This window comes from Passer montanus, unplaced genomic scaffold (assembly GCF_014805655.1).
Source record: "Passer montanus isolate IOZ18808 unplaced genomic scaffold, ASM1480565v1 scaffold9, whole genome shotgun sequence".
Taxonomy (NCBI): Eukaryota; Metazoa; Chordata; class Aves; order Passeriformes; family Passeridae; genus Passer; species Passer montanus.
The window spans coordinates 8,593,629-8,615,786 of record NW_024374367.1 but is presented as its reverse complement, the minus strand read 5'-3'; the positions used below and the strand labels follow the sequence as shown (position 1 = coordinate 8,615,786).

Below are 22,158 nucleotides of genomic sequence, written 5' to 3'. Positions count from 1 at the left end.
GGCAACTCTATTAGCAGCTACAAGTATTTAGGCTCTGTGTTCCCTCCATCCCTACCCCTTTAGCTAGTACAAATATTTGCCATCTTTCTATCAATCTAAAGCAGTTTCCAGAACACAAGCTTTGTCTGTAATGAAGACATTTTAATCAACTGATTAACATAAAAAGGAACAACTTACATCATTAACGGAAGAAACCAGGGCCCTACCAGAACACCCAAACTACTCAGCAGCACAAAAAAAACCAGGATTTGAGTGGGAGGTTTTTTGTTTGGTTGGGTTTGGTTTTTTGAAGTATAAGAATTCTAAAAGACAAAAAGAAAATACAAAACCGTATTCTGTATTTCACATTTTTATTAGCTTCTTCTGGCAGGCATTACACTTGGGAATAATATTGCACCAGGCATTAAAAATATGAATTCTACCACAGGGACATTTTGCATTTAGAATCCAATATAAATATTTGTAATCATATTTCCATGGCTACAGATAATATTTGGTTGCTTGATTTATATGCATAGAAAGAAACAGTTGTCATAACTGTAAGAAACTGTACTTATCAAGTACTTTTAAAGGGTGGGATCTGTTTTCCTAGAATATTACAATACTGTTTATTGATTTAGAAACTATATTAGTCTACACAATAGCAGCTTCTCCCCAACTGCATTTTAAAATCTTTTTTTTGTTTCTTGCTCCCAGTGTCATAGCATTAAACGGATTAGAAACCATTTAAACAAGAGGTAATTTTAGCACTTTGAGTCAAGTCAGAGGATTGTGTTAATGACACAAAATACCCTATTGTACTGATTCTTCGGACTCCCTCTTTCAAACAAAAAGGTGTCTTGACTGAACAGGCACATGCACGGTTTTTTTTCTGAACTGGACAAAAGAACAGAGCTGCTAGAGAATGAAACTCCTCCAGTCCTCACTGATAAACAATAAATAGTCGTATAAAAAAAGCCCATATTGTTGCTTTAGTCAAAATCCAGACTCTCTTGGGTTCACTGTCCAATTAAGTTGCTAATCACTGAAGTGGCTCCTGTGGAGTCAGAATCAGTCATCTGTTTTCCGTGCCAGTCTGCAGAAAGTCCAGTTGTGTTCCACTGTGTTTTCGTTGGCACGCTCGCTCATGTGATGCACTCTGGTGTTGCGGATCGTGAAGCCCTGCTTTGTGATGTACTCCATGAGATGCACTCGCAGCGACACTTCCTGGTGGTAATCACATGGCCCGAAGGTGAAGGACACCTGGCAGTCCCTGGTGTCCATCATGTGCTTATTCCACTTGGTGAAGTGGTTTGAAATGCCTTCCAGCAGCGCGTGGACTTTCGTCGTGATGGTGAGCTGCGTGATGATCACAGCCACCGGGTTGGAGTACTTGGAAAGCTTCCGGGTGCTGGACAGCTCCACCACCTCCTCAAAGGTATCCACAGGATACAGCGGCTTGGGGTCATTAAGACACTGAATTAAGGGTTCAATCTGATAGAAGTCTGCTTCCTTCCGGAGCAGGTCAAACTCCTTGAAGTCCAGTGGCAAAGTGAGCTCTGAGGTCCTTAAAAAGTTAAGAACATAACGGAAAAGTGGTCCATCTCTGTCAATAAAGTAATTGCCCTGAGAGTCCCTGGCAGTGGGGAAGTCTCCCCTGAACATGGCCCCGAGCATTGAGTCAGGATATCTCGTTAGAGTTGTGAGGGAGGTCGTATACATGTGTCCACCCACATTTAGCGTGACTGGATCAGTCATCTAGAAAGAGAGAAATTGCAGAGTTTATCAAGCCCCAACAAGAAGATTCGATCACCTTGCTGACACACACGGCAAATACTGCTGGAACACTGGGGGAATCACACTTCTCCTGTTTAATGCCTCTAAAGGCTCTTCAAACCCGAACAAATCCAAGCCACCTAGCAACAAGGCACAACTGGCAACTAGACAGGATGATACTTAGCATGCAGAATGCACATTTCCAGAATGCTTTAGAAATCTTAACAACTGAGCTACTGTCGCAGGATCGAGTTTAGCATTCGGGCAGCAAGTTTTTTCCTATTCTACAGATGGGGAAATGAGAACAGAGAAATTTCCTGAAGAACAAGTTAGTCAGAATGAGGCCCAGTAATGTTCCTTACTTTCACAATCTGTCTCTCATTCTAGAACAAAACCAAAACCAAAAAAAAAAAAAAAGGAAAGGAAAAAAACCAGCCAAACAAACGTTAAGCCTCTTTTTATCCCTCAAAAGAGGAAGACAATGCAGGTTTAAACACAGGACCAAGAGCTCACAATCAAAATAATCCACACTTTGGCTCAGAGGCTTCATTAAAACAGGCAAGGGAGAAAAAGAACTTTCAGCTTTTAACTCTAAAAAGAAATATTTATTAACAAATTAGCGTGTTGCATAGAAGTGGGGAGCAGAGCACAAACCAGTCTGCAGCAGATTCCAGATAGCACATGAGGAAGCAAAAGAGAAAGGAACATAAATCCCATCTGGCCACCAACTCTAAAAACCAGGACTGCAGCCAGCCAGAGAAAAGAGACATATGCATGGCAGCAGAATGAGAAGGGGAGGAAAATAAGATGTGCTTGTCTAGCTTGAGACAAGGTTTACAAGGAAAAATACTTCTCTCGATAAATAAAGTGACAGAAGTCCTTAACATAATAAGGAAAAGCATGAACTATTTTTGGCTTTTGCGTTAGGAAAATGGTAACTGAGCTCAAGGCATCAGCTCAGTCCTGGCTGACTGTCCCTAGCAATGTAAACCTGGGCACTCCCCACAAACTGCACAGGAGGTGCAGCACTCCAGGGAAGGTGTGTAAGCTGTTGTAAAGCTGTTTTAACAGGCACAGTTTCCCTTCTCTCACGACTGAAGCTCTGGATCTACAGAGGGCAGATCTGGAAGGATTCTTGCTGCAAGACCTCAGAAGCCCAGTTGTGTCCAGTGCACACTTGCACTCACCATATATCCCCAGTCTCCATTATCCATCTGTTCACGTGCTTGAGCTGTGGTATTCCAAGTTTAACAGAAGGCTGCTGAAAGGATACACAATTCCTCTCCTCTTATCTCCCTGCAGGAAAAAGCACACACAAACACAGAACAAAACATGGCAGACCATCAGTACCTACAAGAACACCAAGGGGAATGCTTTCCAATCAAAGGCAGGCTCTCTGCCAGGAAAGCATTCAGCTACAAAGTCACATTAGCAGGAGAATCTGCAAACCCTCTTCTCCCTCCTTCTCCCATCACATTACCCACAGGACTGTCTCTGGAGCACACCTAACCACTCCACCAGTTGCCTGAACATCTCAGTTTTCTGGAATAACAAGCAATGTGCCTCTGAGGGCAATACATGTTCACAAGCAACCTTTCACCTGGGAAACTGTGACTACTTTGAAACACAGATGTCATTTTCCCAATTAAAAAAGTTTATTTAGCCACCTCTGAGGTCACACACGTGATCTGTTAATATTAGTCAACATTCCCATGCTCCAGTTTCAAACTGCTCAGAAAAATAAATCAAGCATGAAAGTCAATGAACACTAAGAAGAAAAAAACTCTCATTGCAGAATAAATAATTCAGTAGTAGAGAACTGCAACTGATAGTAAGAACATTAATCTACAGACAAAGAGTAGGAAAGGACTTCCCAGACACCTACTCTCAAAAGCCATCTCTGTAGGGACAAGCCAGAGGACATCTAACATGCTGTCAACACACTCCAACAAAAGCAATTTGAGAAGAGATTCCTGCTGTGACTTCCCAGGAGATGCTGAACTGTTGACTTGCATAACAAGGGGACTGTCCACACAAGCACAAGGCAAATCCACAGCCAGGCTGTGCAGCTCAAGAAGGGGGAAGTGAATGACCTCAGAGCCCAGTGCTGATGTGCCAAAGGTGGCCTGTCAACCTTGTCAAGCAATGGAAGGACAGGGAAGCCATTTGTCAGTAAGCCTTTATCCCTACCCAGAGCCTGCCTCTCTGCTAGAATTGCTGAAAATTTAGGTCAGCCTGTTTTAAGTAGGGTAGAGCTTCTCAGCTTTGTTTATTTTTACATCTTAAAAGACCACACAGTTCCCAAGACTTCTGGTCCCATCCTCTTTACTAACAAACTTCAACATACAGACACCCAGCTAAAGGCAGCACAAAGATTTAGCCAAGCCAGAGCCCCACACTGCAAAATGACTGAATATTCACAGTTAATTCCCAACCAAAAAAGATAACTTGCCCTTCTCATTCCTAAGGAATGTGGTTGGTTTCATTCACCACGGAACAAGGCAGCACATCCCACCTCCCTGTGCCCTGCCCAAATCCACAGCCTGGGCAAAACAGCATCCAGCAGGTCAGGTCTGTGGGACCCAGCAGCACAAGCACTGCCCCAGCTGCATCTCAGGTGGATTAAAGAGTAAAAAAAAAACAAAATATGAAAATAGTGAGGTCAGACAACAGAAGACTAAGGAATACCAAGATACAGAACAAGTCATACCAGGATCCTATTTTTACAAATTAGAGACAGAGCATGCCTCAAGAGAGTACATTAAAGCACATCCCCCAACAGCAGATAAACCTGGAATGCCAGCTCTTCTGCCAGCCTCTGTCATTATTTTTTTAACTGCTCACAAATCAAGAAGTCAATTCTTTCAGGGTTTTGCTGTTTCATTTTGTTTTGGTTTTTAGGGATTTTTTGGGTTTGGGTTTTTTGTGGGTTTGTTTGTTTGGGGTTTTTTTTGAGTTTTTTTGTTTGGGTATGGTTTTTGTGGGTTTTTTGGAATTGTCACTCAAGTACAGTTTGGGTTATGGTTTTTGTGGGTTTTTTGGAATTGTCACTCAAGTACAGTTTGTAAACTTTTAGCAATAGACCAGACCTTTTAAATTCCAGCACTTGAAGGTGTTACTCTGGTCAAGTACAAGACGAGGATAACATGAAGATGCATTAAAACCATATGAGACTGGTACAGGTTTCTGATACTCACTTGAGAGTGAAATGATGCAGCCAGCCAGAAACCTCACCAGTAATCATGACAGAAGAGATCTGCAGTCTTAATAAAATTAACTCAAATTACACATCCAGAATATTTCAAAGGCAGAGATGTCCATCAGTGTTAATTTAACTAGTGAATATGAGGTTATTTTGGTCAGCATGTAAGTCCAGTGCAGATGAATCAAGACTTCATCAGGGAAAGAAAGAGATGACACTGCAAGCCGGTGCAAAGGCATGATTTCATCTTTGATCACAGCACTGCTGTGTAACACCGGAGTGAAAAATTTACAAGAGCAATCATCTGGAACAAACCTAGCCCTCAACACAGAAGGGGCATGGAGAAATCTCTGTGACCTCTGTGTAAGGACCCAGAACCACAAGGCACACACAGACCTCCCTGGCAGACCAGTGCTGGAGCGAGATGTGCCACACAAAAGCACCCTCTTCTCCCTCCTTCTCCCACCACATCACCCACAGGACTGTCTCTGGAGCACACCTGACCACTCCACCACTTGCCTGAACATCCCAGTTTTCTTGAATAACGAGCAATGTGCCAGGAGCCCATCCCAAAATGCCCGAGTGTGATCCTAACTCTTCACTACTTCCCTCGTCAGCCTGGGAGCTCTGAATTTCTAGACAACTTCACAGGTGAAAGTAGCTTAGTTTGGGTACAACCTGAGCTAAGGACTCACCACCCACCTCACAGCAAGGCTGAGGATGGACACCCTTCATGGCATGTGCCCTTCCACTGATGCTTTAATCCTCCTGGATGGGATACAGTGATCAGCAGGGGGGTGGGCACACACTCCATACATCCCCCAGCACAGGCAGCCTCCAGCCAGCTCTGTCCTTGTGTCACACACCAATGGACTGCACGCAGGGACAAGCCTGCCAACACAGCTACTCCTGTCCAGACAGCAAATTACAGATGACACACAGCCATATCCCAAGGCAGCCTACATTTGATAACCACAAAAAATATTTGAAGTGAAATTCAGTCAGACAAATTGCTGACACAGCTCAGCCAAACAGGATGGCCCTCTGTGGTGGGAGCAGAGGGTGTCAAAGCACAGTCCTGCTGAGGTGACACTGCTCTGCATGCAGGGACAGGACACACAGCAGTGACACGGCCACTGGGGCTCCTGCCACAGCCCAGCTAGAACTGGAATGGCACAGTGAGAAGCAAGAAAAGCACTCAGGTCATCACTTTACACTCGACACACCAAACTGGATACCTGCATTTATAAACGCTCACTCTCATTTCATATGTTATGACTCAGAGGATTACAAGGCTGTTTATCAGCAACACTGCTGCAACAGGTACTGCCACTAACTCCAGCAGGGCTTCTCCCAGAGCAGAGCTGCAAACCAGTTTGCAAGCTGAAATTCAAAGAAAGCATTTAAGAGTCAGATGAACGTCTGCACCTGTGAAAACACACACACACACTCAGCAGGGATGCCAGCAGCCCTGCCAGGCATTCCCACTGCTGGCACTACAGGCTACCACCACTCCTGGAGAGATGGGGCAACGTGCAGTTACCCAAAGGAGGAGCAGAAGTGCATTGTAAGTTAAGAGGCACAGACCACCTGATTGGCTCTGAATGTTCTTCACCTAGTTTTTCAAAGAAAAGAATTAAGGGATTTACTCGTGGCAATAGTCTTTCATGGGCAGTTTGGTATCCACAGGCTGTTTAACCTCAAGAGTGTCCTTTGATTCCTACATCAATAGAGATGGAAGGATCTCTAGCAGCAGCAACTTAAAAATGAAAAAGAGCAAGGTAGGACTCTGAAATACACTTGGCATTTCAGCTACTCACCCCCTTTGTGAGCTCCCTGCCTCTCCCACTTAGATCTCACAAGATGAGAAGAAACTCCATCCAGCAGCACAGTTATGCTGTACAGGGACAACCTCTCTTTCCCAGCCAGCCAGAATATTTGAAAGGCAAGTTCTCACTGTAAATTATTGGTGACTCACCTGAACTGACAAACACTGAGCAGCACCAGTGCTGACTGTTCTCCACCAAACTCCAGTGAGCTGATGGTCTGCAGAGCAAGCCCTGAGCTCCAGCTCTGTGCCACCCTAACCAGGGGAGTGAGGAGGAGGAGGAGCGTTCTCAGAACAACCAGTTACCAGATCTTCGGGCAATTCAGCAGATCAGCTTCACTAAGGAGAGCACCTACCACCTTCTACACATGTCAAGTTTGTCATGACTAATGCAGCTTATTAGAAGTTAACTCAGCCCTTGATTTTCTTGAGCTGGTTTTTACAAATACTCAGTCTTTACCTCAGGCAGGACGGAAAAACACTCACGCTAGCCACTCAACATTTTCACTCTTTTATGTTTAATTGCTTCACTACAAATTCCAAGCTCCTGAAGTTTCCATCCCTTCCCCAAGGAGCTCTATGGCATCCTGTTTTAAGTCCTGATTCCAGACCTTTATTCCAATTTCTTCTTGTGGGAAGAGCCCACATCCCAGTACGACTTTGGCCCTTCTATAAGAGACCCAAAGGAGGACTCCAATATCCAGCCTGGTCCTGCTGAAGCCAGGGCACTCAGGCTTCCAGGACCTGTGATAATAGTTGGGGTTTATCCATGTACTGTGCTTCTGTGATATTAACCAGTGTTTTTCCATTGAGGAAACGTCTCTGAGCAGTTTTGGCGGCAGGCAGGTGTCAGAAACGCAGAGCCTCCCTGCACACTGATGGGGCTCAGCACATACGGACCAAGGGGCGGCAGCAACGCGGGACAGAAACCCCCCGCAAGCCCAGGGAGGATCCAGGGCTTCGGCAGGAGCTTCCATCCCAGGGGAGCCGAGGAGATCGTGGTAAAGAACTGTCCCCCGGATCACGGTGATTCAGCAAAGACGCCGCGAATTAGCCCGCTCTGCCCCTCCCGGAGGTGACCCGGGAGCGCGGCCCGAGCCCCGGCAGGTCCCGGCCGTGCCGCTCTCCGGGGAGGCGGAGCCGCTGCGGCTCCCGGCCGCTCCGTGCCCGGGATCCCCGCCGGGCACCGCGCCTCCGCAACAGCCGCCCCAGCCGCGCCGGGGCCTGCGCCTCTCCGCGCCCGCCGCCATACAGGTACCGGGAGGGCTGCCCCCGAGAGCGCCTCGCGCCCCTCGCAAGGGTCTGGCCCGGGGCGGGCTGAGGTGGCCGCGGCCCCGGGCTGAGGAGCCGCTCCCCGCTCCGCTCCCCGCTCAGCCCGGCTGCCGCTGTCCCGCAGGTGACGGTGCGGGACGCGCTGAACCAGGCGCTGGATGAGGAGCTGGAGCGGGACGAGCGCGTGTTCCTGCTGGGCGAGGAGGTGGCGCAGTACGACGGCGCCTACAAGGTACGTGGGAGACGCTGGCGGCCCGGGAGAGCGCCCGGGGCGGGCCCTGACGCCTTTCTGCCGCCCTGCAGATCTCCAGGGGCCTCTGGAAGAAGTACGGGGACAAGAGGGTGATCGACACCCCGATATCCGAGGTGAGGCTGCCCTCTCTCCTCCCCCGGTGATCCCCCATCAGCTGCTCCCTGCTCCTTATCCCTTGGTTTCCTCTCTTTCAGATGGGCTTTGCAGGAATCGCTGTCGGTGCTGCTATGGTTTGTACATTTGCATTCCTCTACTTTAAAAATGAAGCTGTTTTTACGTCAAAAAAAACCCCGCACGTCGCGTTTTTACGTCATTTCACAGGCAGGGCTGAGGCCGGTGTGCGAGTTCATGACGTTCAACTTCTCCATGCAAGCGATCGATCAGGTGATCAACTCGGCGGCCAAGACGTGCTACATGTCCGCCGGCTCCATCGCCGTGCCCATCGTGTTCCGCGGCCCCAACGGCGCCGCGGCGGGCGTGGCCGCGCAGCACTCGCAGTGCTTCGCCGCCTGGTACGGGCACTGCCCCGGCCTCAAGGTCGTCAGCCCCTGGAGCTCGGAGGATGCCAAGGGGCTGCTGAAAGCATCCATCCGGGATGACAACCCAGGTGAGCACGAGCGGATCATAGCTGCGGCACTCAGTCCTAAGGAATGTCTGGTTTTCCCCGCAAAAACAAGCGTTGGTTGAACCCTAAAGCACTCCAGGTTGACTTACTGCAGTTGTGTAAAAAGACACAGAGGGATTCATGGTTTCTCTAACAGTCCCCTGCACTGATTCTGTGCTGCTGCCACGTGCAGTTTTAGTGCTAGCTTGGTATCAACCAGGAAACCTGGAAGCATTTATAAATGCATCATAAAAGGGTTAAAAAGGGTGAAGATGAGTTAGAAGAACTATTATATTCCTGCATATATAGTGCCTATGTAACTCAGTTTTACAGATCATGAATTCAAATGATAAATTTAGAATGTCCTTATTCAAGAGCAGGGCAACCTTTGACTTTATTTTTTCACAAACAGTAATTAAAAGTATGAGACCTTTCTAAAACTAGTGATTGTACTGTCATGTAAAATAAAATTTTTATTTTACATGACATATATTTATTTTACATTAAAGTAAAATAGCTCACCTCATTTCAGAGAAGTTGTAGAAGTTTTTAAAATAATTTATTACTGAATAAAGATTTTGATTTACTTTTTTTTTTTAATTCCTTCTGCAAACATAGTCCTCACTCCCTTGTTGCCTGGGTGGGTTTACTGTCCTGAGCTGCAGGACTGTTAGTGCTCAGTGCAGGCCTGTGCCTGCAGGTGTACACACTAATCCAGTCATGTTTCCTTCTAGTTGTGATGCTGGAAAGTGAGCTGCTCTATAGTGTTCCCTTTGAAATGTCTGAACAGGCACAGTCAAAGGAATTTGTTATTCCCATTGGGAAAGCTAAAATAGAAAAGCCAGGTAAGCTGAGAATGCATTTCTGTCCTTATTAATTGACGTGCTTGGAGACTTTTCTTAATCTCTCATCTATTCAGGGTACTGCTATCACAGGGCACACAAAAGTATTTCAAATGTTAAGTGTTCAGATGTTCTTTTATCCAGTGGTGTGGTTTCATGTTCTGCTGCCCTTACAAGGATACATTACCTGATTGTCCATACCTCAGTTTAAACTATCCTTCTAAAGGCCTCCATAAAGGATATGTTCTGTAGTACAGCTTGGGTAGGTGATGGCTGAAACAGTTTTGTCCTCACCTAAGTATGTGATTTTGGTCAAAAATGCAAAAAGAGATCATTGTAGTGTTTCAGCCCACTTGTTCATAACTTACCTCTGAATTATATGAACATTTGAGTAGGATAATCTGAAAACTACATTAAATACCTCTTCAGTTCCCTGAGTTCAAGGGCAAAATTTGTGTCTAAACATGGTCCTTCCTCTCTTCATACTGTGACAAATTCAGATAAATTTTGGGCTCATTATTTCAAACAAACCTAAGAACCTTAAATTTGCAAGTGAATCCTAATGCTACCTTGAAAGGAGCCTGAGGTCTAGAAAAAAGCTTTAAATCCCAAGAGGTTTTTTCTAACACTTGTTTCTGTTCTAGGAACTCATGTTACATTAGTGGCACACTCAAGACCTGTTGGCCATTGTTTGGAGGCAGCTGCTGTACTTTCTAAAGAAGGTGTGGAGTGTGAGGTGAGTGGGGTTTGGGTTACTTTTATCTTTCCCTGAAGTGGGGGGAAAAACCAGCATCTTCTTGTTCAAGCTGTGCAAAACTTCAGACCTACAAGGGTCTTAACATTTGCAAGTGCCCTAACAGCATGCGCCTTTCACGTTCCTGAGTCAGACATTTTATCAAGTCTTGTCTTTGGAGTCAGAGCAGCTGCAAGTGCTGCGGGGCCGTGTCCCCAGGCAGGGGTGCCTGGCAGCTGAGGGCACAGCCGGGCTCACGCTGTCCCTTGCCCCAGGTGATAAACCTGCGAACCATTCGGCCGATGGACATCGAGACGGTGGAAGCCAGCGTGGTCAAGACAAACCACCTGGTAACTGTGGAAGGAGGCTGGCCCCAGTTTGGAGTGGGAGCTGAAATCTGTGCCAGGATCATGGAAGGTACTCAGTGTCACAGCACATTGATCTCATTCCCTACTCTAAATCCTGATTTTTCTTGATGAAGCCAGGCAACAGCAGAGTTAGAGGTTAAATCAGATGAGCTGGGGCAGTCTTACCGTAGAGATTTTCACAGGGTGATGACCAAACCCCAGAGTGCATGAACACAAACAAGCCAGAGCACTGCTTTGTGGAATATTAGAGCCACAGGAACAAAAAATTGTTTAATAGAGTCAGATTCAGAAATTGGGTTACTTTTGTAAGATAAAAGCATCGTGCTTGGCAACCTGACACTGTCTTCTGTTCCAGGACCTGCCTTTAACTACCTGGATGCTCCAGCTGTGCGTGTCACCGGTGCTGATGTCCCCATGCCTTATGCAAAAATCTTAGAGGATAACAGCTTACCTCAAGTGAAGGATATAGTATTTGCAGTGAAAAAAGCTTTGAATATATAAATTGTAAATAGATGTTTTAAAATCCTGCTCTACAAGGCATTCTTTTGGTGTTGGGCACGTTGTATGCATAATTTCTGTTATATAAGCTCCATGATCTTTTGTACAGTGGGGAAAGTATAGTGACCTCCCAAAATATTTATATGGGGTTACCCCCCAAGCCACACGTCCTGTATGCAACAATGTGGTAATGCTTGTTTGTTCAACAGTACAGCCAGATTACTGCTACTGTTTGTGGAAAAACCCTTTTCTAAATTCAGAGAGAGGGAAAAATCCTCTGTTTTGGCTTGGCTTGTAAGTTCCAGAGGAGCTGTATTGAAGCTGCTGCAGCAGTGATTGAGTACAGAGCTGCAGAGAGCAAGAGCAGGCCTTGAATGCTGTACAGCTGCAGGAGCCTGTGGTTGCCAGGCTCATTAAAGAGGAATGATCAGGCTGATCACTGCAGCCCAGCCTGTCACTGCAGCTCTGAGCAGAGGCTGTGGCAGCCCAGGGCTGGGTTAAGAGATGCTGGCTGTGTCTGGTTTGAAGAGCATTCTGCACGTGCAGAAAGGCTTCTGTACAAGAGCTGAAATAAAGATCCTGAACCTTTCCACTGTGTGATGGGAAACAATACCTAATTTTTCTTTACTAGCTGCTATGTAACAGTGATTTTTAAAAAATGCCCAGATGCTTTGCTTTTACTAGTCAAGTTTTTTGTGGTTTCTTTTTTTTTTTAAACTCCCTACCTGGCTGACAACAGCACACTCATACTATGGTTCTTGCAGTGCAAAATGAGTTGGTTTATTCAGCTGCACTGAGCCTAAGTAGGTGTGTGGACTGTGTATGAAGAGCTGGGACACACTGAGAGCAGCCTTGGAGATCACTGCATCCCAGGGAGCTCTGCCAGGCTCCCCTCAGAGCTGGTGGTACAGAGGGAAAGCTGCCTGGAGGAGCCTGTGCAGCAGGGTCTGCTCTGCCCTCAGGTAAATGGGGGAGAGGCTCTTCTGTAAGCAGACAGAAGAGCTGGGGTCCTGTTTCTGAGAGCCAGGAGTACTCCCCAGGGTATTTCCTGTAGCAGAGGTGCTGTTCAGTTCTTGGGAGGTCTGGCTTGGAGGTTGAATCCCACCAGAACATACCCACCACATGCTGCTGAAGGAATTCCATTAACATTTTAATAAAAATGACTGAATATCACAGGTTACATGAAACTTTGTACAGACATTCTCTGCATAGTAACAAACACTGATGTACTTGAATTTAAAAAAATGGATTATCTATAATCCTTTAAAGTGCAATTTGTTTAAGGTTTTAAATCAAAAAGGATCTTTCAATAAAGTTTAAATGATAGAATTAACTTGAAGTAACTTTTCATTTAATTAAATCAACAATAACATCCCAGTGCCCTATAACCTCCCACTTTAACTGCTTCCTCATTTAAAAACACTTTCCCCTAGAGTTGCAGGTAGATGTCCATTTAAACAAGCTGCATGAGACAGCATTTTAACTCCACCAGCAAACATGGTGGGAATAAGATTTAATTCTCCAGTTCCCTCACCTGTGCAGTGTGTTTAAAGGGTTGGATTATGTAAAACAAATTGTTGACTCCATGCAGCAAGAATTAAGATGAGTTACAAGTGCATGAAAAGAGTTGAAAAACCGAGCAGACTAAAACTACATTCCTGTAATTTGAAAAACGGTGTGGAATGGAGCTAGAAAAAATGCATTAATTTACCATCATCACGGTCATTCCTATTTTCAGATTTTTTTATTCAGCTATATAGGAGCTGCTGTACTCCTGAAGCTGTAGCTAGAGAACACAGTTCCTGCAGCCAAGTAAAGACCAGAGTACTCATCCCAGCATGGCAGAGCAGCTCGGGCAGGGCAGTGCTGCTGCTCAGGAAAGCTGAAACCAGGTCACGGAGCTGCAGCTGCTGTGTGCTGGTGGGGCAGTTGCTGGTCAGGAGGGCGGCACAGGAGGGGGAGAGGGAATTGAATCCTGGAGGGACCTCAGCTGATCCTGGGAGCGCTGTAGTCGCACGTCTGTGTTTTCTTCAGAGTTCCTTTCTGAAAGTTCTGGATGGAGCTGAGCAGGGCTCCTCGGCTGGCGCTGAGGTCGGGCCGCTCTGTGCTCGGGGGTGGAGCTGCCGGCGGCGGGGGCGGCGGGGGCGGCGCGGGGGGAATGGACGATGCTCCTGGGAAGGGGGAGAGAACGCGGAGGGTGATTATGCCAGGGATGTCCTGCCCCCGAGGCCTGCAGCTGCGTGGCTGGGCTTGGTCAGTCCTGCACTAGTCCCGTCATCCCTTGAATGCCAGTGGAGTGTGAAGAACAGAACAGATGGAAAATGCCAAAGTGATCAAATCCCTCTATCTGCAGGTGAGTCATGTCATCTGAGATACCTCTGACATGAGGCCTGAAGGGTCTCAGGACTCAGATGCAAAACATGACTCATATGTGATCTTGCACCAAGGAAAATAGAGATTGCTGAACAGGACTTCCAGGTTCAGCTTCTCCTATTTGTCCCTAGTGAGGCAGTTTGTTCTGTGGGACATGAACAGTAACAAAGACTGAAAACAAATTTTAGTACCTGTTCTTACTTACATAACTCACTTTACACTCCAATGAATGAAAAACCACATCACTGTAGTATCTGATGACCATTTTACGTGGCCAGATTATATTTCATTTTTAGAGTACTAACTGCAGATAGAGTTTTCTGGAAGTGTTTTACACTTCCAAAGTTCTGTTTGACTTTCTCCAAATATGTTGTAACACATGGTTGTTTTGACAGACTGAATGAATCACAACACTGTCACACACACCTCCAGCCTGCCTCTCCTGTTCCCACCTTTGTACTCTGTCCCTTGCTCTCCACGCCAGCCACGTTCACTTTCTGCTTCTCATCCAACCTCAGCCTCCAGGTCCTGACTCCCTGGGAGCCAGAGCCCAGAGTGGAACATGCAGCTGGTCCAGCAGTGAGGCCTGCATGGAGCTGTCTCCTGGCAGTTCAGATCCAGGCAAGTGGCCTCCCTCATTTACCACAGGCATTTACTCTCCCAAGCATCCTGATCTTGTGCAGCTCTGCTGCTGCACACTGCACCATCACTGCTGTGCAAGTCAGATAATAATGAGCCATCCTGTCTCATATTCTGGAAGGAGTAGGGGCATAATGATTAATATCCTGGTACTGCTCAGCAGTGAATTTGAACTCTATCATCTAGATCATGAATTATGCCATAGGAAGACTGAAGAGACAAATGGCATCTACTAACACTTGCTTCCAGTAGCTCTGACCTACAAAGAGGAATATACTGGCAAGTGGCAAGAACTGTGATACTGGGCAAGTAAAACAACATTAAGGCAACCAAGAGACTGTTGTTCCTGAAGTAGAACTGCTTGGTATAGGTGAGCAAATAGCAAGTAATTATGTAACATTGTGCCACTCAGACTCAAAAGGGATTTGATGGAGGATAAGGCTCAACTACAGAAAAAAAGCAGACAAAAGTTCTCTGTGCTCTATTTGTCTCTCAATTCCTCATCAACAATTGTTTTTAGGCTAACAAGTAACAGTAAAAACAGAACTGCTTTTACTAAAACAGTTATACTAGATGAAAGACATGATTCAAAACTCCCTCATTTTCTATCTGCACCAGTCTTTGAAGAAAGACTTTTCCCATATGAGAGCAAGCTCAAAATGTAGAGTATTCACATAAAGCATCCAATTTTGCCAGTGTACATTAATATGAGCTGTGATTGTAGCACTTCCAGCTCTTCAGGAGAAATTCTCATTGGCACAAAAGCCTTCTGTGAAAACAAAAGCATTGAAGTACACATTGAGCTCATCTTCACTCTCTTCCCTTCCAGAGGAAATACTCAAGTCCTAATAGAAACACCAGAGATCAACTGAAACAATTTAACCTGCCTGTTGCATGTGAATCAACTGGTTTCTGAAGTAGCCAAAACTTCACACAATGGCAGCACAATCTGAAATAAATTGCATACTGGGGCCTTCTAACTTATACAAATCTGCTTTTTACACTTGCCAAAGATGTACATCAATTTACTGTTAGAAATACTGACAAAACATTCCCAGCCTTAGAATCCTGTTTCTCTTGTGGTTGGATGCCAGGAAAGAAAAACTTGGCACTTGGCCAAAGGAAGAACAAGACCAAGAGCAGTCCAAGTGCCCATTTAGTGGTTGAAGTGGTCAGAGCAGGACCCTGCAGGACTGGTGCACCAACCTGCCTCAAACAGATCAGGGGAACTGCTGTGAAAGCACCAAGAGCAGCTAATCACAAAAGAAACTGCATCAAAGAGATGCAAGAACTGCAGAGAACAAAGACAAGATTTTTGTCTGGAATTGCAAGGTGAGGCTGAAAGAGACCATGCAAGAAGTTGTACAAGATGCAGTAGGGAATGACCACGAAAGCAGTGGCCAGGGAATACAAATTCATGTTACAGTGGTAACATGGTGAAAGAAGACACAGGTTTGATACAGAGGGCAAAAAAGACACAAAATGCTTGGATCACTAAGTATTAGTAGGCATCTTCAAATTTGGGTCTGGTTATTTTACAAGAGTAGAAAAGACAGGGAAGTAGGGGCAGAGATCACCTCTCTTCCTGGAAAATTGTTAAATTCCTCAGGACTCACTATTACTGAAACTGAGCTGCTGACAGCATCATGTAGTGAAACCCTTGGGAAACTGGTAACAGAGAATTACACTTGAGCTCTGCTGTAAGACACAAATACATGCAGGGTTCAGAATGGCATCTGACTAGCTGTGGGCATTACATATTGAACCTGTTAATTAAGAAATCTTCAAATATCTTCAAATCCATTCACTTCAGTTACATAATCAACACCAAGCTCTCCTTCCCTTCCTGACACGAGTGGTGCAAAAGAAATCTGAGTTCACACACATGCAATCATATACATTGACATCTACAGATTAAATTCTTCTGCCCTACAGTGAAATATTTTCCTGTATTTACTAGAAAAAACATTTGAAACAAGTACTTAGCTATCACTAGGCCCTTCCAATACATACATTGAAGGACGTTGCCAGCAAACACACATTGTATTCATTCATGCAGTTGTAAGAATAGAACACTCAAACAAGAACTTACCAAGGGTTTTTACAGGGACATTTTTGTTAAAAGAGTGTGTTAAAAGGAATAGGAAGTAAATCAGATGCTGTAAACTTGATGCCTGAATTGAAACAAAAACTTAATTATGAATTTAAAGTGACAGCAATTGTGCAAACAGCATTAAAAACTTGGCTGAGAATGGGATGTGAACAAAGAAAATAATTTTAGTGATAGTTTTTAAAGATGCTGTATTTCATTAAAATAATTTGTAAGAACATTCAGATTTTTTTCTTCTATTCCCTCCCAGTACTAAGCAACTTCAAGATTTGCATCCAACTGTCCCATTCAGAAACAGAGCATCTTTAAAGAGATAAATCAGCATTAGCTTACTTTTCCGAAAATTCACGTTCAAAATGATGCATGCTCTATTGAAGACAGCAGAGAAAGAGAGAGGACACAAGTTAATCATCCAGTTCTCGTGTCAAAGTAAGAAAAACAGACACTGTTAGCTGAAAAGTTAGTACAGAGGTCAATACATTCTTACTCACTGACAAATATGAGGACAGCAGATTGACTATTTCATATTACATTTACAATACTTCATTCAATTCTGAAAAATGAACCACAATTTTCCATGCTCTAAGCATTATTATATTTGGTCAACAAATACAACATCCATGCTTTCAGTTGCACATGCCATAATTCAAGCTCTACAGGATTAAAGTGCATTTAGAGAGGTTTAGAAAGAAATCTGCAGGAAGATTAGCCACAGAGGACAAAATCCATTCAGTTCAAGAAACACTTTCTGCTGTATTTAACACCTGTATTCACACTTGGGGTCAGAGACACTCAGGAAAAGCACTTCCTAAAGCATTCCACCTGTTTTACAGGAAGGTGAGGGGCAGGAAAGATGCACCATAAGGGTGCCAATGAAACATATGTCATACTGAAGGATTCAGAACAACTGGCACAGAAAAAGATTGTTAAGTACAATTCTTTCACTATTCCTGCAGGGAAGTCCAGAGAAGCAAGTGACACCTTCCAAATTTTTCTCTGTTGAAAGAGACCTTGCTGTATCTTACAGGCTTATTTGATTTTGAAAATATTCAGTGAAATTTTAAATGACCCATACCCCACTGTTCTGCACCCCTTCTGATCTTAGCCACTGCTCACAGCCACAGAAAAAATGAACAGATTTTCACAGCAGAAGCAAAGAATTGTGGGGGGAAAAAACAAGAACCACACCAGGAGAATGTCAGAAACACAGGATGTTACATTAGAGTCACTTGCATGATCTAACAATGCCTTTCAAATACATTATTTAGCCAAGAACCTGCAACACCACCAGCCCAAAACCTTGTCACAGTGAGAACAGCCCATGAGAGCCAACATCTCCAGAGGCACCTTCCCCTCAGAGCAGGCCATGCTCTCAGCCCCACAGCTGCCATCAGACAGCAGAAGCCAACCATGGTTTTATTCCTCACTCTGTTTTCCACCGACTCTCCCAAGCACTCTGCTGCCAGCCAAGCCTCTCAAGGCCTTTGCTCAGGGACAAAGAACCTCTCAACACGTGAGAAACTCCCTGCAGGAGGTTCCTTCCCCAGGGGCTCCCTCCCCAGGCCATGCCAGCCTGGAGCCTGTTCCCCTGTGGTCAGTGTCTCTCTCTTCACACACCACACCATGTATGAGTAGTTACAGGCCAGCATGAGAGCAAAAGCTTCTCCTGAGGGCACTTTTCCTCAGCAGCCTCAGTTCTGCTGTGGTATTGTATCAGCAGGATGCTTTAGGAGGCCCCAGCTCTAACACTGCCACACCAAACCAGACAGACAGACTGAAAGCCTCAATGCCTTTCTGAGATCATCTCACCACACTGACACCCATGAGCAGTTTTGGTAAATATCCTTAGAAACTACAAGGAAATCAGAAGAGAGAAATGCAAGCTACAGATGCATCACTTGTCACAAAGTCCTACCATGGGACCGGTGTGTCTTTCCTCAAGGCAATAAAAGCAGACTTGCTTAGAACAGCTAAAACCACAACACTGCTGGTGGAAAAAAAAAAATCTAGTTTTCTCTCAGAATTAATATCTCAAACTTCTATGAATTCTACTCACAAAAGCATTCCTGAAAATGTGACACTTGACTTTACACCTCATAAACAGCACCCAAGCCATCAGGTCACTACAGGGCTGATCCCCAGGAGTCATCAGGAGCACACTGGCACAAGGTGACCAACAAACACGCTGTGACAATATGCTTTGAACTGAGACAAGCGTTGAGCACAAACCTGAGCTATTTTGATCCACATCTGCACATAAACCTGCATCCCATGCTTAAAACTTGGAAAAGCTTTCAACCAAGTTCCAACAAGTCCAAGTCAGAACATAACTAAACAGTAGTTTTATAGGGGAAAAAATGCTTTCTAAACACCTGTCCATTTTGGAGCCACGTTTCAGCTACTTCCTTATGGAAGCTCTGGCAGAACTGGAAACCAACAAATTCTCCAGATGACAGTGCAGCCAGAGAACAGCACTGTTACTGTGCAACACAGTAACAGGCATTATCTTCTTGGGCTAACTGGGAGAGTTAGTTCCTACAATACACACTTCCCATGCCCTCAACTTGAAGGAGAAATTACTAATTTGAATTTCAGCATGACTGATTTGAATTACATCACACAGACTGCAGTGTCCTTTGAAAGACTACACACAGCAAAGACAAATTTGATTGCATTGCTTTGTTAATGAGTTGTGCTGTGGAGAAAGTTCCTGGGACCAGAAATCCTATGGCAAAAGTCACCATAAAAAATGGCAATGCCATGGGCTGCTTCCTCTCTAGAAATGTATTCTGTTAACATCTTGTATTATTAATATTGGCCAGTGCTCCTCTCCCAGTCTTTCAGACTGAAGCATATCCACTACTGCTCATTATTCAGATTTGTAATTAAAATTTCAGAGCATTTCCATTGCCCACTCAAGCAGATTCTTCACCACTTCCCACACCTGTCTTAAACATTAGCAAAACTCTCTGCACAGCCACCCAGCAAACTGAAAAACAGAACTGGCCAAAAATAATACAGATACTATTTTTAACCCAAATCAATCTTGTTTCCAGATTTGTTTCTACAAACTCTAGTGAGTTATCAATGGAGTGTAGCAGAACTGGGGAGATTTATGAAGCTTAACCCACCGAATTTGTCTCACCTAAAATTCCTGAAAATAAATCACAGCAGTACAGGAATAATAAGAACAAATAAACAAGGGATGAACAAGCAGTATTTCAGAGTCAGCAGACCATTAACACCAGAACAAACGCATACTACCACATGAGGCCCAAAAAATGTCTGGAAAGTTGCAATGTGGGTAGGCTGGGGTAATACAGACTCCAAAGCAAGCATGTCCATCCTGGGTAAATCATATCATGTGTATCTCAGAAAGGTTATAGTTACAAAAAGGTTCTCTATGACCCTCAAAAGAGAGCACATGCCCACTCAGGCTGCCACAAGGTAACTGACATCTCGGTGTTCCATCCTTGAAAACCATCATCTCTTGATCATCCTTGGGACAACACCACCACTGAGGGGCAGAGGGGAATAAAAACAACATAAAAAAGATAAAAACTGTAATGATTCTTGAACATACCTGCTGTGGAGGGCGGAGTGGGGGATGATGGAGATGTTAAAGGGGAACTCGCCCCAGAGCCTGCTGAATAAAACAACAGTCAAGGAACCACAGCTGTGACATGGCAGCTCAACACAGACCAGACAGATTGCTGGGAGCAGGCCAACTTTATTGACTGAAATTCCAATCCTGCTTCCACATCTTGGGAAATACACCCATTCACAGCAACAGTGGCTTTACAGTACAGAGTATGAGAGAAGCCCCAAAGACAGAGGAAATGCACTCAATATTTGTCAGTGGGAAACATTTCTGCTGCTTGGGCTGCTGGAGTACAGCATACAAATTCTGTTCACCTTAAGAGTTGTGCCAATGCATTGGTAGCACCCCACCTCTCCTAAGAGATGATTTTCAGCCAGTTGCTCTACTCCACAACAAGCTGCTTTTAGACACATTTCAGCCAAGAAAATCAACTCTGGTAATCTGTTCATTCCATAGTACCAACCACACCTTTTAACTAAATGAAAATTTGTCAAGGGCTCTGTTGTTTTAAAACTTGGCACTGAAGCAGCAATTTAACACATAATTTTCTCATCCATCTTAACACCTTAGTATGTAATACAGATCACCAGAGAGTCTCCCTGAAGACTGCATTATTTAACAGCCCAAGGAATGGATGTTGCTGTTATTCAACTCAAATATCAAAGAGAATGAAGAGACTGATCATTTTTTTTATGAATGGGGCACAGAAGAGAGGAGACATTACTTACAGTTTGGCAGCTGAGAATATAACATTGACAATATTTTTAAGCCCTCCATTTACTTATTATTAAATACCCAAAACACTGGTAGCAGACTTTGGTAGTCTAATATGTAAAGTGTTGGCAATCCCAAATCTTTTCAGTCAGAAGATGAAAGTAACAACAAAAAAACTGACAGAGCTGTATAGAAGCAAATTTCTCTCTCTGTAGTTACCTGAGTTATTTGAGTTGCTGTATTTGGCTGAGTGTTCTTCCCCACTTTCATTGGCAGAGCGTTTTGACTTCTTTAAAAGGGAGCAGAGGAATGGAAGATAGGAATGAATAATCACTTTCTGTGGTAAGGACTGAACTGACACACAGATTTGTAACAGCCATCACTGTATCACACAGTGCTTTTCAATGCTCAGCATCCCCCTCCCCATGCCCAGCACACACTGGTGTGGTTACAAGAGCAGCAAGGCTGTTCTGTGCTCAAATATCTCTAGCCAGGCCCCAGGGAACTCCAGTGCCCTCTGAGCACAAGGGAAAGGAAGGAAACTGACACACACACCCCTCCCCAGAAAAGAAGAGGAACACAGACAGTGCTGCAGCCTCCACACCTCCCCAGGGAGGGGGACAGAGCAGAGCAGCTCATCTGGGCATGAGCTGTTAACCCAGACTGGTTTGTTCAGCAACCTCAAACAGCCTGCACCAATATGCAAGTCAGCTACCACTGTAATTTAAACTTTTTAACAAATCTATTCCTTAGCTAAAGAAATGAAAACAACCAGGAAGTAGTGCAGAAAAACACAGGAAGGAGTAGAGTCATGTACATATGGCTAAACCTGTGCATAGTAAACATTATAAAAAGAAACACATCTTTTTCTGTGGGAGAAACCTATTTAAAGAGTGCTTACTTTTCGTGCCAAGATTTTCCTTTTCTTTTTTTCTTCTTCAGAACCATGATGAGATTGAGCTCTTGTCAGCCTTCTGTGCTGGTGAATCTGCAAAATTAAGGAAAAAATACAATAAGACCATAGTAAGATCTCAAATGTTTGAAAACAATGTTTGTGGTACAAGAAAACACACTGTAGTCACTTTGTATGTTTGGATTTCCTTTTTCATTTCTAGTTTTTCCTTTATTGTTTCTGGTAGAGGATGGAGACTTGTACTGAAGTTAAAATGATCCTCTAATTTGGGAGCCACTACCTGTGAAACTGCACCTCTTAAAACAGTGAAATGACCAGTCAACAGCTGTTATGCAACAACTCCTCATATTGCATTTTTGGGAAAGCAAATCTGCTGGTGAAAACCTTTATTACTCAAAATCACTTTTGAGTAAAAACTCACTTTCTGCATGTAAAAGTGATAAGAGGAAATGA

At 44.5% G+C, this 22,158-nt stretch overlaps 3 protein-coding genes across 23 annotated transcripts in view; 1 reads left to right on the top strand and 2 right to left on the bottom strand.

Moving 5' to 3' along the window:
• Window positions 1-333: 333 nt before the first annotated feature.
• Window positions 334-7,796, bottom strand: KCTD6 (potassium channel tetramerization domain containing 6). 15 transcript variants are annotated; one of them, XM_039695281.1, is made up of 5 exons: window positions 6,196-7,796; window positions 5,660-5,725; window positions 4,953-5,018; window positions 2,943-4,361; window positions 334-1,737 (listed from the first exon to the last, which is right to left on the bottom strand). In XM_039695281.1, the coding sequence occupies exons 4-5, from the start codon at window positions 2,967-2,969 to the stop codon at window positions 1,051-1,053; spliced, it is 714 nt and encodes a 237-aa protein (XP_039551215.1). In that variant the 5' UTR covers window positions 2,970-4,361; window positions 4,953-5,018; window positions 5,660-5,725; window positions 6,196-7,796; the 3' UTR covers window positions 334-1,050. The 15 variants fall into 15 exon arrangements, with proteins under 15 accessions (XP_039551215.1, XP_039551208.1, XP_039551220.1 ...); XM_039695274.1 differs by having other exon boundaries at window positions 2,943-3,051; window positions 4,208-4,361; window positions 4,953-7,796; XM_039695286.1 differs by having other exon boundaries at window positions 334-1,546; window positions 2,943-3,051; window positions 4,208-4,361; window positions 4,953-7,796.
• PDHB (pyruvate dehydrogenase E1 subunit beta) lies at window positions 5,069-12,688 on the top strand. The gene is made up of 10 exons (XM_039734227.1): window positions 5,069-5,121; window positions 7,793-8,039; window positions 8,182-8,289; window positions 8,361-8,423; window positions 8,505-8,540; window positions 8,632-8,917; window positions 9,649-9,759; window positions 10,401-10,492; window positions 10,765-10,906; window positions 11,213-12,688. Exons 1-10 carry the CDS (start codon window positions 5,069-5,071, stop codon window positions 11,356-11,358), a joined length of 1,284 nt encoding a protein of 427 aa, XP_039590161.1. The 3' UTR covers window positions 11,359-12,688.
• Window positions 12,059-22,158, bottom strand: part of PXK (PX domain containing serine/threonine kinase like) — a 25,181-nt gene continuing 15,081 nt past the window's right edge. Inside the window, exons 14-18 of one of the 7 annotated variants that reach the window (XM_039695268.1) lie at window positions 21,694-21,780; window positions 21,012-21,081; window positions 20,061-20,123; window positions 16,460-16,541; window positions 13,394-13,526 (exon numbers count right to left, since the gene is read on the bottom strand). In XM_039695268.1, the coding sequence (XP_039551202.1) occupies window positions 16,486-16,541; window positions 20,061-20,123; window positions 21,012-21,081; window positions 21,694-21,780 (276 nt within the window). In that variant the 3' untranslated portion in view covers window positions 13,394-13,526; window positions 16,460-16,485. The other 6 variants (XM_039695269.1, XM_039695270.1, XM_039695272.1 and 3 more) reach the window with 6 other exon arrangements.

What these genes read in the sequence shown, in the direction of transcription:
- PDHB (XM_039734227.1), top strand. Translation starts at nt 5,069, where the DNA reads ATGTCCATCAGTGTTAATTTAACTAGTGAATATGAGGTTATTTTGGTC. An exon ending in GAGGTTATTTTGGTCAGCAT is followed by an intron (nt 5,122 to 7,792) that starts GTAAGTCCAGTG and finishes ATCGTGGTAAAG; the next exon opens with AACTGTCCCCCGGATCACGG. An exon ending in TCGCTGTCGGTGCTGCTATG is followed by an intron (nt 8,541 to 8,631) that starts GTTTGTACATTT and finishes GTCATTTCACAG; the next exon opens with GCAGGGCTGAGGCCGGTGTG.
- KCTD6 (XM_039695273.1), bottom strand. Translation starts at nt 2,969, where the DNA reads ATGGATAATGGAGACTGGGGATATATG. An exon ending in ATGGAGACTGGGGATATATG is followed by an intron (nt 1,738 to 2,942) that starts GTGAGTGCAAGT and finishes CTCTCTTTCTAG; the next exon opens with ATGACTGATCCAGTCACGCT.